At 45.6% G+C, this 14,115-nt stretch overlaps 2 protein-coding genes across 4 annotated transcripts in view; both read left to right on the forward strand.

Moving 5' to 3' along the window:
- LOC120799964 (mitogen-activated protein kinase kinase kinase kinase 3-like) overlaps nucleotides 1-1,295 on the forward strand; it is a 54,985-nt gene extending 53,690 nt beyond the window's left edge. For both annotated transcript variants that reach the window (XM_040145604.1, XM_040145605.1), the window contains one exon: nucleotides 26-1,295. In XM_040145604.1, coding sequence (XP_040001538.1) covers nucleotides 26-113 — 88 coding nt within the window. In that variant the 3' untranslated portion in view covers nucleotides 114-1,295. The remainder of the gene's footprint in view (nucleotides 1-25) is intronic.
- A 3,039-nt stretch (nucleotides 1,296-4,334) lies between these two features.
- soul4 (heme-binding protein soul4) lies at nucleotides 4,335-14,110 on the forward strand. Of its 2 annotated transcripts, none has more exons than XM_040146847.1 (6): nucleotides 4,335-4,533; nucleotides 6,898-7,130; nucleotides 8,098-8,183; nucleotides 10,340-10,481; nucleotides 11,036-11,219; nucleotides 12,362-14,110. In XM_040146847.1, the coding sequence occupies exons 2-6, from the start codon at nucleotides 6,971-6,973 to the stop codon at nucleotides 12,534-12,536; spliced, it is 747 nt and encodes a 248-aa protein (XP_040002781.1). In that variant the 5' UTR covers nucleotides 4,335-4,533; nucleotides 6,898-6,970; the 3' UTR covers nucleotides 12,537-14,110. The 2 variants fall into 2 exon arrangements, with proteins under 2 accessions (XP_040002781.1, XP_040002782.1); XM_040146848.1 differs by lacking the exon at nucleotides 4,335-4,533 and adding an exon at nucleotides 5,974-6,176.
- Nucleotides 14,111-14,115: the final 5 nt, after the last annotated feature.

A 14,115-nucleotide genomic window follows, 5' to 3' on the forward strand; every position in this document is an offset into this window, starting at 1 on the left:
TGTCTGTTCACCTGTCTGTCTGCAGGGTGGTGGTTCTGGAGAGCAGAGCGACAGACAATCCGACTGAACACAGTAACCTGTACATCCTCGCCGGACATGAAAACAGCTACTGAGACCAGAAAGAGACCAGGATTAAACCAGGACTGAACCAGGGCTAAACCAGGACCAAATCAGGACCAAACCAGTATCAAACCAGGACCAGGCCAGGACTATACTGGGATCAAACCAGTTTACACCAGGACCAGAAAATCTCAAACTAGGACTAAAACAATATCAAACCAGGGCTAACCGAGGACCAATCCAGAGCTAACCCAAGACCAAACCAGGATAAAACCAGGACTACACCATAACCGGTCCAGTATCAAATTAGGTTCTATCCCAGGACCGTTCCAGTCAACAGTCTGGTGTTGTATGACAGTGGTCCAGAACCAGAAGCTGTTCCACTGAGTTAATGTCATATTTCTAGAGAACTATACTAATCCAGGTTTGAAGTCCTAGGTGATTCAAATGATCCCACAATGCAACAGTAAAAGTCGCGACACTGCGACACTAAAGTCGGTGAAGTTCGTGAGAACTGAGACGGACAGTGGTGTAAAAAGTGTAAACAGGTTGTACGTTGTAGTTTCTACGTTTGTTTGCGTATTTGTGTCTGATGGATTCCTTCTGTGTGACGCTGCCTTCACGTCAGGGAGCATCCAACAGGATAATTCACACGTTGTTGTTCAGTTGAGCACCAGGAAGCAGCAGGGGTGTCCCGAGCAGATGTCCTGAGCAGGACGTCTGCTTCCTGCAGAGCGTCTGACAGTTGATTATCAGTTTTACTTATTTCAAACTTTGGGATCCAAAGTGAAGCTGAAAGGTCAGAGGTCAGAAAACATCTCACACCCTCTGTCTGAGGTTGTGCTCAGTTTATCCGAACAACGGCAGTTTTATTGTGTTCAAACGTTTATCTTTACAGTTTCTCTCTCTTTGTCTCGGCTCTTACTAGGAGTTTAACCACTGAAGTCACATTTAATTATTAATATAATCATTATCATCACTTATCGTCAGAAAATTTAGATGTAACGGTACAGAGAAAGATTAAAATATCACATATGTCACAAACATAACGAAAATTAAAGTTTCATGTGTGAAGTAGAACATCGGTTCCTGTTTGTTTGACAGGGATCCGTCCTCAGAGAACCAGAGTTACAGTAACCTGACTGTCTACATATGGATCTTAAAGCTGCTTTAGGTTTATTCAGTCTTTTCTATGCCGATGTGTAAATACTGTAAAATAAAAAACGCTCTTTTTACACTTTGATCACTGCGTCAGCTTGGATCTTTACACTACACTGTCCACCTGTCTGTCCCCCTGCCTGTCCACCAGTCCACCTGTCTGTCCAACCTGTCTGTCCACCGGTCTGTTCACCTTTCTGTCCACCTAGACACCTGTCTCTTCACCCGTCAACCTGTCCACCTGTGTGTCCACTTGTCAATTTGTCTGTCCACCTGTCTCTTCACCTGTCAACCTGTCCGACTGTGTGTTCACGTGCACACCTGTCTCTTCACCTGTCAACCTGTCCACCTGTCTCTTCACCTGTCAACCTGTCCACCTGTGTGTCCACCTTTCTGTCCACCTGCCTCTTCACCTGTCAACCTGTCTGTCCACCTGTCTGTTCACCTGTCAACCTGTCCACCTGTCTGTTCACCTTTCTGTCCACCTATACACCTGTCTCTTCCCCTGTCAGCCTGTCCACCTGTCTCTTCACCCGTCAACCTGTCCACCTGTGTGTCCACTCTTCAATTTGTCTGTCCACCTTTCTGTCAGCCTGTCCACCTGTCTCACACACCTGTCACTTGTCTGTCAACCTTCACACCTGTGTGTGTCTTCCTGTCTGTCCACCTGCTTCACTGTGTCAACCTTCTGTCCCACCTGTCTGTTCACCTGTCAACCTGTCTGTCCACCTGCCTCTTCACCTGTCAACCTGTCCACCTGTCTGTCCACCTGTCTGTTCACCTGTCAACCTGTCCACCTGTCTGTTCACCTTTCTGTCCACCTATACACCTGTCTCTTCCCCTGTCAGCCTGTCCACCTGTCTCTTCACCTGTCAACCTGCCCACCTGTGTGTCCACGTGCACACCTGTCAGCCTGTCAACCTGTTTCTCAACCTGTCCACCTGTCAACCCATCTGTACACCTGTCTCTCCAGCTGTCAACCTGTCCACATGTGTGTCCACCTGTCTGTCAACCTGCCTGTCAGCCTGTCCAACTGTTCACCTGTCTTTTCATCTATCTGTCAACCTGTTTCTCAACCTGTCCACCTGTCAACCCATCTGTACACTTGTCTCTCCAGCTGTCAACCTGTCCACATGTGTGTCCACCAGTCAACTTGTCTATCCACCTGTCTGTCAGCCTTTCCACCTGTCTCTCCAGGACGCCCTCTGTCCTTAGAGTCATTTAACAGAGAAACCCTGGCCAGAACCTGTTCCAGCTTCTCCCCTCTGGCGCCACAGAGCTCTGTACGCAAACACGGCATCTGTTTCCTCCCAACACGACTGTGATGAACGGTTCAATCAGTCATGTGATGTCAGAGAACATCACCTGCACAGCAACTGAAACATCTGCTGTACCTGACAACTATAAACCATATATTTTAGTTTAAATTCACATGTACATATCATCATAATCATGGTCCAGAATAACTAAGCAGGCTGTGGATATTGTTTATACACAAGTATATATGCATATACTGTACATAACCACCTGTATGAAGTAACCTTTTACCTACTGTATCCTTGTTGTGACTTACACTAGCTGTTGAACTTGAATAGACACTGTATGTCGTTGTTTCTTGTTGCTTGATATGCATCTGTTTTTTCAATCACTAGTATGAACGTAATAGTCAAATGTTTGTGTCTGCCTGTCTGTGTTCATTGTTTTTAGCCGTGTCTTTCTATCTGCCTTCAGAAGCTTGTTTTATGTCGTGTGTAAGTTAAGGAGTCAGATTCCTTGTACGTGCGCACACAGCCAATAAAAAAAGGAAGACAAACAGACGTGTAAGAGACGCTGCGGGTACAGAATACACCACTGCACCAAAATTACAACCTGGAACATCAGCATGACCACGTCGGGTGGATAGACTATAAACATCTATGGAGAACATGGATCTAGGAACACACTGGGCAGCTTCCCGTCAGTGTGTTTGCTGCAGCGACACAGAAACTGAACAATGTGCATTTTATTCTGAAAGTGTCTTCATGTTCTCAAGGAGGTTTTTCGACAGTTGTCCTAAACCAGTTAATTAGCAAAGGTCCCCTTATTTCTAATGCGTTGCTGTGTGGTTACTAGGCAGGGCCGGATGAACCTCCTGAGGGGGCCCTAGTGACCCCACTAGTGACTTCAAGAAACCAACTAGTAGTCTGCAGCAGAAATGATGGGTTGATTTTAGCTGGCAACAATTTTGGCAACTGCTGAAAGGAAAAGACACCTAAGAACCACTGGGTCCGAACTTCTACACAGTTTCCTCTGGCAATGAACTCATTATCGTTTTGTTTTTGCCAAATCTAGACGGTATATATGCTCACTCAGACTTCAGGGAATAATGAGGAATTTTTCACTCTCTTTCTAAATTTTATTCACTGAACAATAAATCGATCATTAAAGAAAATAAATGTCAGACGTATTCATAATGAAAATTCCAGTGACGGAATAATACAACCTTACCGAGTTTTTCTGTCTGTTTATTACTGACACAGAGAAAATTAAAGGTGATCCAGCCCTAATACTATGTGGTTATTAGGGGCTTCCCACAGAGCGAACATACAAAATCAAAACACGTGAGACAGACAGTCAGCAGCTGGAGTCTCTGTGGTGTCACTGCCTGCATCAGAAAACATCTGGTTCTGGGAAATTTAACCCACTGTCTGAATCATAAACTGGGGAAATAATTCATTTCTTTTAGTCAGAAAAAAGAAAAATAAATATATTAGATCCCAGTTGTGTCTGAATCTAATCAGCTCCGATTCCCAGTTTGTTGTCTCTTTATATGTTTATAATATAAACACCAGCTGTAGGCAACAGTGCATGAACAACCAGCGCTTACTTTATCCCTTACACATTAACATTTGTATGTTTATAAATGTGTAATTTCTATGAGATGTCTGGAGGGAAATAGCTCTGAAGTTACTGTTATCATTCAAGAGGCAGTCGGGGGGAACAGTTGTCCTCTGACCTGCCCAGGTTTCAGTCCATCGGAAAGGATGGATCTTCATAAACACATCGGGACAAAGAGCGGTTCCGATGGTCCTGCTCTCAGGACTCTCCAGTCGCCTTTTCCTCAGTGTAGGGTTTGGCGTTAGTGTTTACCACCGAGTAAAATTACTTTAATCCTTCGGCGTCTTTGTTTATAGTGCAACAAGAGCTGCGGGCTCTTATTTTGAAGTGTTCGTAGCGAGCGGTCCGCTGGAAGCAGAGAAGAAGAAGCAGACGTGTGGTGGTTGACGGCGTCAGCAGCAGCGGACTCACCTGGCGGACAGGTGCGACCTCAGCCCGGTAAGACAAACAGCCCCGTGATGAACTTTATGGATGACTGTTCTAACCAGACCTGGACCCGGTCTACAGAGCCTTGCTAACCGTCGATGCGGTGCAGAGGCAGCTGCGTGCTAACTGTGCTACGTCCACCGAGCTAACTGAACCCGGTCCAATTCTGGTCCCTGGTGTTTCTGGACCAGGTCCTCTGCGGTCCCTTGTTAGTCCAGCTGGCGACTCTGTTTATACCGTGTCGGACTGAAGCGGGTCAGCGGCTACTGTCGGTGTGTTTGGAGCCGGTCCCGCGGTGACCTACTTTCCCAGGATCCGGGGCCGAGGTAGAGACCTGAACCGGTGTATATGACGGAAACGTTTTTTGAAAAAATATCTGTAGACGCATTGATCCGGATCAGTCTGGACACGGTAAGACACGTCGGTCTTGAGGTGAAACGAGTTAAAACACTTGTACCAGGACTGTCAAGGTTTTTATCGTTTCATTTCCTTCATTGATCCACTATCAGGTCTATCAGATCCGGTTTATAAAATAAGGGCCCAGAATCTGTTTTCAGGAAGTCTGACAAATTTTCAAATTAAAAGAATCCTAACCAATGACGGTATATAAAGATGCACGACGCGTCTCCTCTTCCTCCCACTGTACAAAAATGAAGCCAAAATATCCCGGATACGGGCGCTGCCATCTTGCGCTGTGACGTCATCTGGAGCCAGCGTCTTCGCGGTAGTGATCTGCCCATACAGCCGCCACGCAATCATGACGTCAACCCCCTTTTTTATAACATCAAAAAAACTAATAAAAAGCGGACGACTTATTAGAAAAATGCGGATTCGAACAAACGTCAGCGATGAGAAAAAATACTGGAAGTTTTATTTGAAGTGTGCTGACTTTGTTTTTTTTGGTTTTTTTTGTTTGTTTTTTTGGCGCTTGTGTCCCATCCGCTAACAGGGAGGGGGCGGGGTTTATGACCTCAAGGGGGCGATCGAGCATCTTGGCTTCACCTTCGGGGAGATGTCATGTCGTCCATCTGTATATCCGTTAATCCTAACCATGAAGTCTGATTGATCATCAATAAAACAAAGAGCTGATCGGGTTATTAATGTCGCAGTGATGAAGGGGACAAATCAATAATCAAATACTGTTATCAACAGCAAAGTGATCAGAAAATGTTGTGAGAATAAATTATGTCCATCATTTATGAGTAATCTGATGGCTCGACTTCCTCTGTTTCTGTTTAAGTGAACAGGTTATCGGAGACCTGAACCTGCAGCTCAGGGTTCCGAGACCGAGTCCCTGAGCTCTGAAGGACATGGCTCATTTGTCTTACAGATAAGCGACCTCATCATTCACGTCCACTAGCGCGAGTTAAACTGACCTCGGACCAGCACATCGGCTCTGTGGGAACCGTCGAAAAAGACGTTTGATTTGACGTATTTCCAGACGGTCGGAGGGCCGATCGCTCCGTGCGGCCGAGCCGGGTTGTGAGCTCGCCGCCTTCAGTACAACGCGGTTGTTGTCGACTTCATGCTGGTTTCATCTTGACCTACCTTTCATTTTCAATCAGTGAAAGCGACGTTGCGTGACTCGTGTCCGACATGAAGTGCGTTCAGTGCAGCGTCCAACGCCAGAATCCGCGCGGTGGACAGCCGCAGTGGTGCTTTTTTTTTTTTTTAACAGTTCGATTATATAATCCAATTTTTAGAATATTGGTTGACAGCCATACGGACCTTAAAACGTATCTCCACAGCTCCAGGACAGGACGGGTTGGACCTGGTCCCACCTCCCTCAGTATTATCTGATACTGACCAAGTAACATCCAACTGTTCATTCTCTGAGTTTTATTCTTGCTTCGGTTTGTATTGAATTGAATGTTTCTAACAGGAGCCGGTTCCACGAACCACAGACTTTGAAGCCTGAGCTGAGCCAGATGGTGCCGCACATCCCTGACGGGCCTTAAAATACATAAAACTGGTCTATAACATACAAACACAACAGCACACGACTCGAGCCATTATTAGGGCAGCCGCTAATTACTATTTTCATTATCGATTAACCTGCTGATTATCAAAAAGTGGCGAATCAGCTTCTCAGAGCGCGAGCTGATGTTTAAACGATTAGTCCAAAACCCAAAGGGACCGAGTTACAAAGACAAGCGGCTTCTCCTCTGAGATGCTGCGGACAGATTATTTGTCTTTTGTCAATTAATCAGTTTATCAGAACAGCAGAGTATTTTGCCGTGGATCGATTGATAAGACTTTCATGTCATTTATCAGCTGACAGACGCTGATGTATCTGCACTGAGATCAGCTCTTTTACAGTCACCTGTTATTTTACCTTCTGAAACCCTGTTTGTCTCTGTTTGTCTGTCTCTGCAGGACTACTCAATAATCCAGTCTGTGTCAGTGGACAATCTCTGAAGGTCAAAGGTCATCTCCTCTCCCAGCGGACATGGCTCTGATCTCACTGGAAGACCTCGACGGATTGGACGACGAACAGCTGGACGATGACATCACTGACAACCCCGAGCCAATGGATGAAGAGGACAGAGATCGACTGCTGACTCACTGGCAGGCCGTCGCCAGCACCCACCACGTGTCAGTACCTCCAGGTGAGGGGACGGGGTCCTGACTGACACAGAAACTATTTGCTGAGGTAGAGAACAGAGACACACCTTTACCTGGCCGGTGTCTATCACCAGGAGCGACCAACGTGTCTTTGGGAGTGATTGAAACCTGTAAACATTGGCAGCCCTCTTGGTAGTTTCTCCTCTGAAAATAATGATCAATTATTAATAATTCATTCCTGGTTGGCCTTCAGAATAAAAGCACCTCAGTGAGATAGAACATATTTAGAATCCGGTTCATCATGTGATGGTTCGTGACACGCGTGTTCGTGTTGTTACGGTGTGATTCTGACCCGAAGGTACTGAAGAGGACAGTATTTGCTCTCTCAGGTCGTCACAATAATCAGCTCAGTCCTTGACGCAACAGAGTTTTCGGGGGGGGGGGTTGATTTGCAGCCTGGAGACACACCAGGTAAAAACAACAGTTCATCGGTGCAGCTCAGAGTTTCAGAGTTCAGTCAGGAGGATTTTAGTCCTTTCAGTCTGGTTCAGGTTGATCCGGAACAGGATAATAACATCCAGTACATTCTGGTCAAATTGTTTAGGTTTGAGTATGTTTTATTGTGAAGGCTGAGTAGCAGAACAGGAAGTGGTTGTGGTAATGACCGGTACCACACAACCTGCACGTTATTAAAAACAAAATCCCAGATTCAGGATCAGAGAGACCTGCTTTTATTTCATCAGGTGGAACTGAGACAGAATGTATCACAGCAGAATCTCTGGAGCTTTAATGTCAGATGTTTGATCCTATCAGAGTAAGAGTCTGATAAACGTGATCCTGTTGATCCGGTGTCGGTCTGTGAACACAGCCGTCTTATCATCTTTCAGATGAGTCAGTCCTCATGTTCAGACTTGGTCCAGCAGACCGTTAGAATCCCAGACATTAAATGTTTAAGGTGTTCTGGAAGAGGTTTTGTTGGTCGTCACTCAGCTGGATCTGTGTGTGTTACAGACATGACCGGACCCATACAGGAAATGACCCGCAACCGCCAGCAGAGGGAGCCCCTCCCCTTCACTCCGATATCCCACCATGAGAAGGTAAAGACCCCCAGACCGCGTCAGACCAGAAGAGAACTGATCTGGATCTGACGACAGGGTCTGTCAGGATTATAACCTGTCTGTGTTTCCTATTGTTTGTGAGTGTGTGTGTGTGTGTGTGTGTGTGTGTGTGTGAGTGTGTGTGTGTGTGTGTGTGTTGACATGGTTTACATCATACCCAGGATCTGGATCTGGTGTTTACACGGAAACCGGTTTATTGGTCTCCCCGTTGACTCTGAGGACCAGTTTATGGTCATTCTGAACTGGTTCATGGATGTGCTGTAAGACCCCCTCCAAAATCAGATTGTGATAATGGTTTGTTCAGGACCAACCCATTATCAGAAACCTGGATCAGGTCTTTACACACCAGTGTCATGATTTCTATCAGAGTACTTCACGGAACACATTCAGGTTTCTGAAACCAGGATCAGATGTTTACATGTGCCGCAGATATCCAGGATGCTCCAAATACCTGAGGCCTGTGCTACGAAGCCAGTTCAACAAACCCAGGATATCTTCTCGTTACCCGGCTTCACTGAGCCTGACATCCGCGATCACGCTAAGCCGTCACCTGACAGCCGTTATCAACCCAGTGAGTCAACCCAGGTTTTCCTGAGCACGTTGCCATGAAGGGGGCAGCGTTTACTGCGTATGACCGGTCACAAACACGGACAAGTCTACTGGCAGCAGAGCGGCATATTTTACAGACGAGGAGCAAACGATAATATTAGACAAATATGAAGAAGTTAAACACGTGATCCCGGCCGAAAGCAACAGCTGCAGCTGCCAAACGCAGGAAGAACAGCTGGAAAAAAAATCCCCCACTGTGTGAATGTGTAAGTTAGAAGACTCATAATATCCCTGCCCGTCATTAGGACACAGCAGTGTGCAGACTGACTGTCGTACCTTATAGGTACAACAGGTACAAGGCTTCAGAGCTTCGGTCGCTCTCCGTCGTAGGATGAGATCAGAAGACAAAATCACAATGACAGGAAAAAGATGAGATGAAGAAGACAGGAGGGGACCAGCTCCTACACAGGAGTCCAGTCCCCGTGAGGAGCTGGACCTCTGCAGTAATGAGGGTCGCTCATATAAACATTATCAGGGAAAGTCAGAGGGTGTTCTGTGTGCAGCATAAGTTACTATGGCGACGTTCCCCGGTAAGAAGTGGACCACCCACCGTCGTTACCCTGAAAGCCCAGGGTTAAACCTGGAGTTACCTCGCTAACCACAAATCCCGCTCCGTAGTACAGGTCTCAGGTCATAACCAGGAACCTGTTCCAGAAAGCGGGTTTAACAAACTGACTTCAAACCTGAATTCTGAGTCCACTAATCCTGAGAGGGAAACTCAGTTTTCCATTCCTGATCAGCTGGTCAGAGTCAGTCCAATCAACTCTGAGTATGTTCACTCTGAATTTAGCGCCTGTTGAATGAAACAAACTCATCACCAACGGAGCTCTGATACAGGGATTCACCATGGCAACGGGTAAATAAAGAGCAGAGCCTGACATTAATGCACGTTTCTCTTTACAGCAGCAGGAGTGAGAAAAGAGTCAGCGTCGTCCACTAGACCCCGTTATTCAGCAGACTTCCATTTCCTTAGTGGAAGATATACATATATAAAATAATATAAATAAGTGTGTGTGTGTATCAGCTGTAACCTGAAGGGGACAAAGTGCTGCTGAAGTTGAAAATATACCTCACACACGAGACATAGGTTTACGGATCTATGATTGTGACCTTCTGGTCTGATCCAGGAACAGTGTCAAGTGTCGAGGTTCAAACTGAGTGTAAAGACAGGACCTGGGTAACAAAGTCCAACCAGGATTTTAAACTTCCGCACATCAACACGTGTGGTCTCTGATGTGGACCTGGGAATGAGGACCTGAGGCTCTGTGTCAGAAGCTGCTTCAGACTTGGCAGGAGGAGACGGAGAGAAACCGAGGTTCTGTCGGAAAAAAGCTGCCAGAGAGAAGATGAGAGTCACAGAGTTACCGCGGTAACTGACTCGGTTAACTGAAAACCCAGTGTTTCTCTCAACTCAGGCTTAACAAAGTCAGAGTTTTCACTAAACCTGCTTTCTGGAACCGGGGTCAGGCCAGTATCACACACCCGTATCTGTATACATGGGTGAGATGTTGCTCTCCCCCCCGTAGATGGGGGAGGTGATGTACGAGGAGCGGGTGTATCCAGCAGGACACTGGGCCTGTGTGACCAAAGGGGAGGATCTGTACGAACAGAGCATCTCCATGGGCTTCATGAAACTGATGCGCTTCATCTGTAAAGAGAATTCTGCAGGTCAGACCCCGACCACCAACGCACACCTCAGATAGCCCCTCCCACTGACCACGCCCACAAACACGACTGTTAGCCCCTCCCACTGACCACGCCCACAAACACGACTGTTAGCCCCTCCCGCTGACCACGCCCACAAAACACGACTGTTAGCCCCTCCCGCTGACCACGCCCACAAAACACGACTGTTAGCCCCTCCCATTGACCACGCCCACAAGCACGACTGTTAGCCCCTCCCACTGATCACGCCCACAAACACGACTGTTAGCCCCTCACATTGACCACGCCCACAAGCACACACCGCTCGTTTAGCCCCTCCCATTGGCCCCGCCCACTGACAACACACAGCTGTTGATCCAGTCCTGATAGACTGGATAGATTTTTACTTTTTCTTTCTGATTAAAAAAAACACAAACAACATCATACAATCACAAGATAAATAAAGTCACCGCATAATTTTAATTAAAACAAAAAAGATTAGACGCTTTTAGTCTGAACCCTCTCTTCCTGTTGGATCCTGTGATCAGTATTGATTATCATGTATTGATGGTGTATAGGTAGCTACCTGGGGATGACAGTGCCCGTGGTCAGTAACATCCACATGATGGGGGACGGAGCCACGTTTGAGAAAGACGTCCAGACTTTGTTCTTCCTGCCTGCTGAGTTTCAAACCAGCCCCCCTCAACCCTTCGACCCTGATATCACCATTGTCTACAGAGAGCCAATCAGGGTCGTCGCCAGGTGAGCACATCTCCCTCACCATCATCATCGCCATCGTCTCCGTGTCGGTTCAGTCAGAGTATCGATATTTTCATCGATCGGTTTCCGATTGAATCAAATTCAGACTGAGGCTAAGGAAATTAATTCAAACTTCCTGTTCAGCTGCTTGTGTTTAGACGACAGTTCATATTTGAGCAGACACCGGTTTATGTTAAAGTGTCGGGACCGGAAACAAAAAGTCTCACCGCTCCCCAGAACTCCACACTGTCCCTGAATGCAGCGTTACATTCACCCATCAGGCCGTTAGTGACTCTTTATTTCAGTGCTCCATCAACAGTTCCCTGGGAAGGAGCCTGTAATCTCTCACTAAACACAGCTGCAGCTCGGTGTTCTTTATCAATTCGTCTGCTTATTATTGTCATAATTCATTGATTCAATCCCAGTTATTTGATTATCACAGTAGCTGCCAATTCATTTTCTGATTGATCAATCAGTCGTACAACTCATGGAGACAACAGAGACAAAGCTGCGAGTCAGGTTTAGAATTTAGTTTATAATCAGTTGTTGGCTCCGGAGAACCGCTTCATTTGAAGCCTGGTTTGGTTCGGATCAGCTCTTTTGCAAAAATAGCGAGACACCAAAGCAAAAGCAGGATAGTGCTGCTGCCGATGAGATTTAAAAACCTTCTAAATAAGAATTAATACACATTAGCACAAGATAATAATGAGAAGTCAACAATAAAATGCAGGAGATGGAATCACTAATAACAACTCGGTGCCTCAGACACAGTTTGTGTTTGATGGTCAGTTCACAGTATTTGAACCTTCAAACAACAACTGTGATCAGAACGCAGCTTTAGTTCTGGAGCTAAAACAAGTGATCGATTCATCGATCAACAGGAATCTAATCAGCAACTATCCTGATAATCGATGAACCCCGAGTTATTTTTTCTACCATTTATTGAATTTGAGTCTTTCCGCCTTTTTTCTCTGACATCTGAAGACGTCACTTCAGGATTTATATCTTCAAACATTTTATCAGACGCTTGATTAATTAAGAGAACTACGGGCAGATGAGCCCGTGATGAGAGTGGTTGGCTTTCTCCCGCACTAGCAGACGTCAGACAGGCGTGTCAGCGTGTCTGCTCTCTGATTGGTCGACAGGGCGTTCTCGGGGACGACCACGGAGGAGACGGTGACCCGTCAGATCAGTCTGCTGTGGGAGATCCTCGGCGTCACCGACGACCTCCGCAGAGACGACTACATGGTCGCCGTGTACGAGAACCCTGGCGTACCTCGCCGCAGGAACGAGATCTGGTTCATCAGACGCAACCTATAGACGCCTTCCCATCAGGCTCCGCTCTCTCACCACCTCCTTCTCTGGTTGACTGGTTTGTTGTGTACACACTTCCTATAGCTGAATTTTTTTTTTTTTTTTTTTTTAATGTCAAACTGACCAATCAGAGCAGGTTTCTGTTTGTTAGCCGGTCCGGACACTAAGCCCCGCCCCTCACCCCCTCCTGTCCAATCAGAATGCCTCTCTCTAGCTAACTGTCAGTCTACTGGTTCACACTTTAAGAGGATCCCGTGTGACTGCGCTACAGAGTAGTTCCTAAAGTCTAGTTCACCTCAATCACATCAGGAGAAACAAAACTAAAACTGCAGCGTCTGACGTCACCGCAGGGAAGCAACTTTAGGTGGAGTTTTCCTTTAAAGGGTTAAACAGCTGAGTTCAGTCTGCTGTCAGTTAGAGGTGGAATAAAGGGTGGATTCCCGGTTTTACTCCAGTCTGCATCAGTCGAGTGTCCGTGTGAACAGGTCTCTGCTCAACATGTTTCTGATGGAAGTGAGGGAGACAAAGTCCGCAGTCCTCGTTCATTGTGAAAGTGTTTTTTTCTGAACTATCTGAAGCTTCATCAGTCTGAAACATGTTCATATGGACACGTGACGGTTTGATACAGACTGGAGTAAAAGTGGGAATCTGCCCTTTCAGCTGCAGCAGGTCTGACAGGTTGAATCAAGCTGAACGTCTGTTTCACTACAGTGAACATCCTGCAGACCTGAACCAGGTCTGGAGGTTTTAGATCAGACTGAGGTTTTAGTGGCCGTGTTGTTACAGACCGTTTTTAGTTTCATGATGAAAGGACAGTGAAGAAGATTGAAAGTGAATATTTTTGTAAATTTTGAAGCTGTAGCTTTTATAAAGTCAGAGCTGAGAGATGGTTTTATTCTGATCCTCTTAAGGTTTTTCAAGGGTTAAATGTAAAATAATGAAGCAGACGTTTGTCAGTGGCTCAAACTCTGACAGCAGGCTGGTTTCTACAGACGCTGTTGGAGTTATTAAACGTCTTATTTTTCTGGTCAAGGTTTCTAATTAAATTCCTCATTTTAAAAGACAGGTGACTCCTTCCATGTTTTCAAATACAAACAGCACATTAAACTAACACATTTAAACAGTAACATGGTTTTAATCCTGCAGCTCTTTTATAGTTTTTATTTTCTGACTATTTGACTTGAAACTTTTTTTTTTTTTAAAGACCAAACAGCTTTGTGATTTTTGGTCGCTGTTTTAGTTCATCCGGTTGAAGTTGTTGGACAAATGTACTTAAGTTCATTTTTATTGTGAAAGTTTTTTTTCCCTTCAATTCCAACATTTGCGTATAAAATATTAAAATAAAATCTCATTTAAAAGTGACGTGTGAACCTCTTTCCTGCGTAATTCAAACATTAGGTGTTTCATTTATTTTTCAGGTGTTTAAGCTTCAGTACAACAGAAGTAAAACGGGTTTCAGGTTAAAGTACTTTTACTTCTATTGGTGATCAGTTGAAAATCAATGAAGTTTTGTTTAAAATGTTAAGAAATCTGTAAAGTTACTGTAACAAACCTGTATATTTCTAGTAAAACTTCACTTACTGAG

This window comes from Xiphias gladius, chromosome 15 (assembly GCF_016859285.1).
Source record: "Xiphias gladius isolate SHS-SW01 ecotype Sanya breed wild chromosome 15, ASM1685928v1, whole genome shotgun sequence".
In the NCBI taxonomy this organism is placed as follows: Eukaryota; Metazoa; Chordata; class Actinopteri; order Istiophoriformes; family Xiphiidae; genus Xiphias; species Xiphias gladius.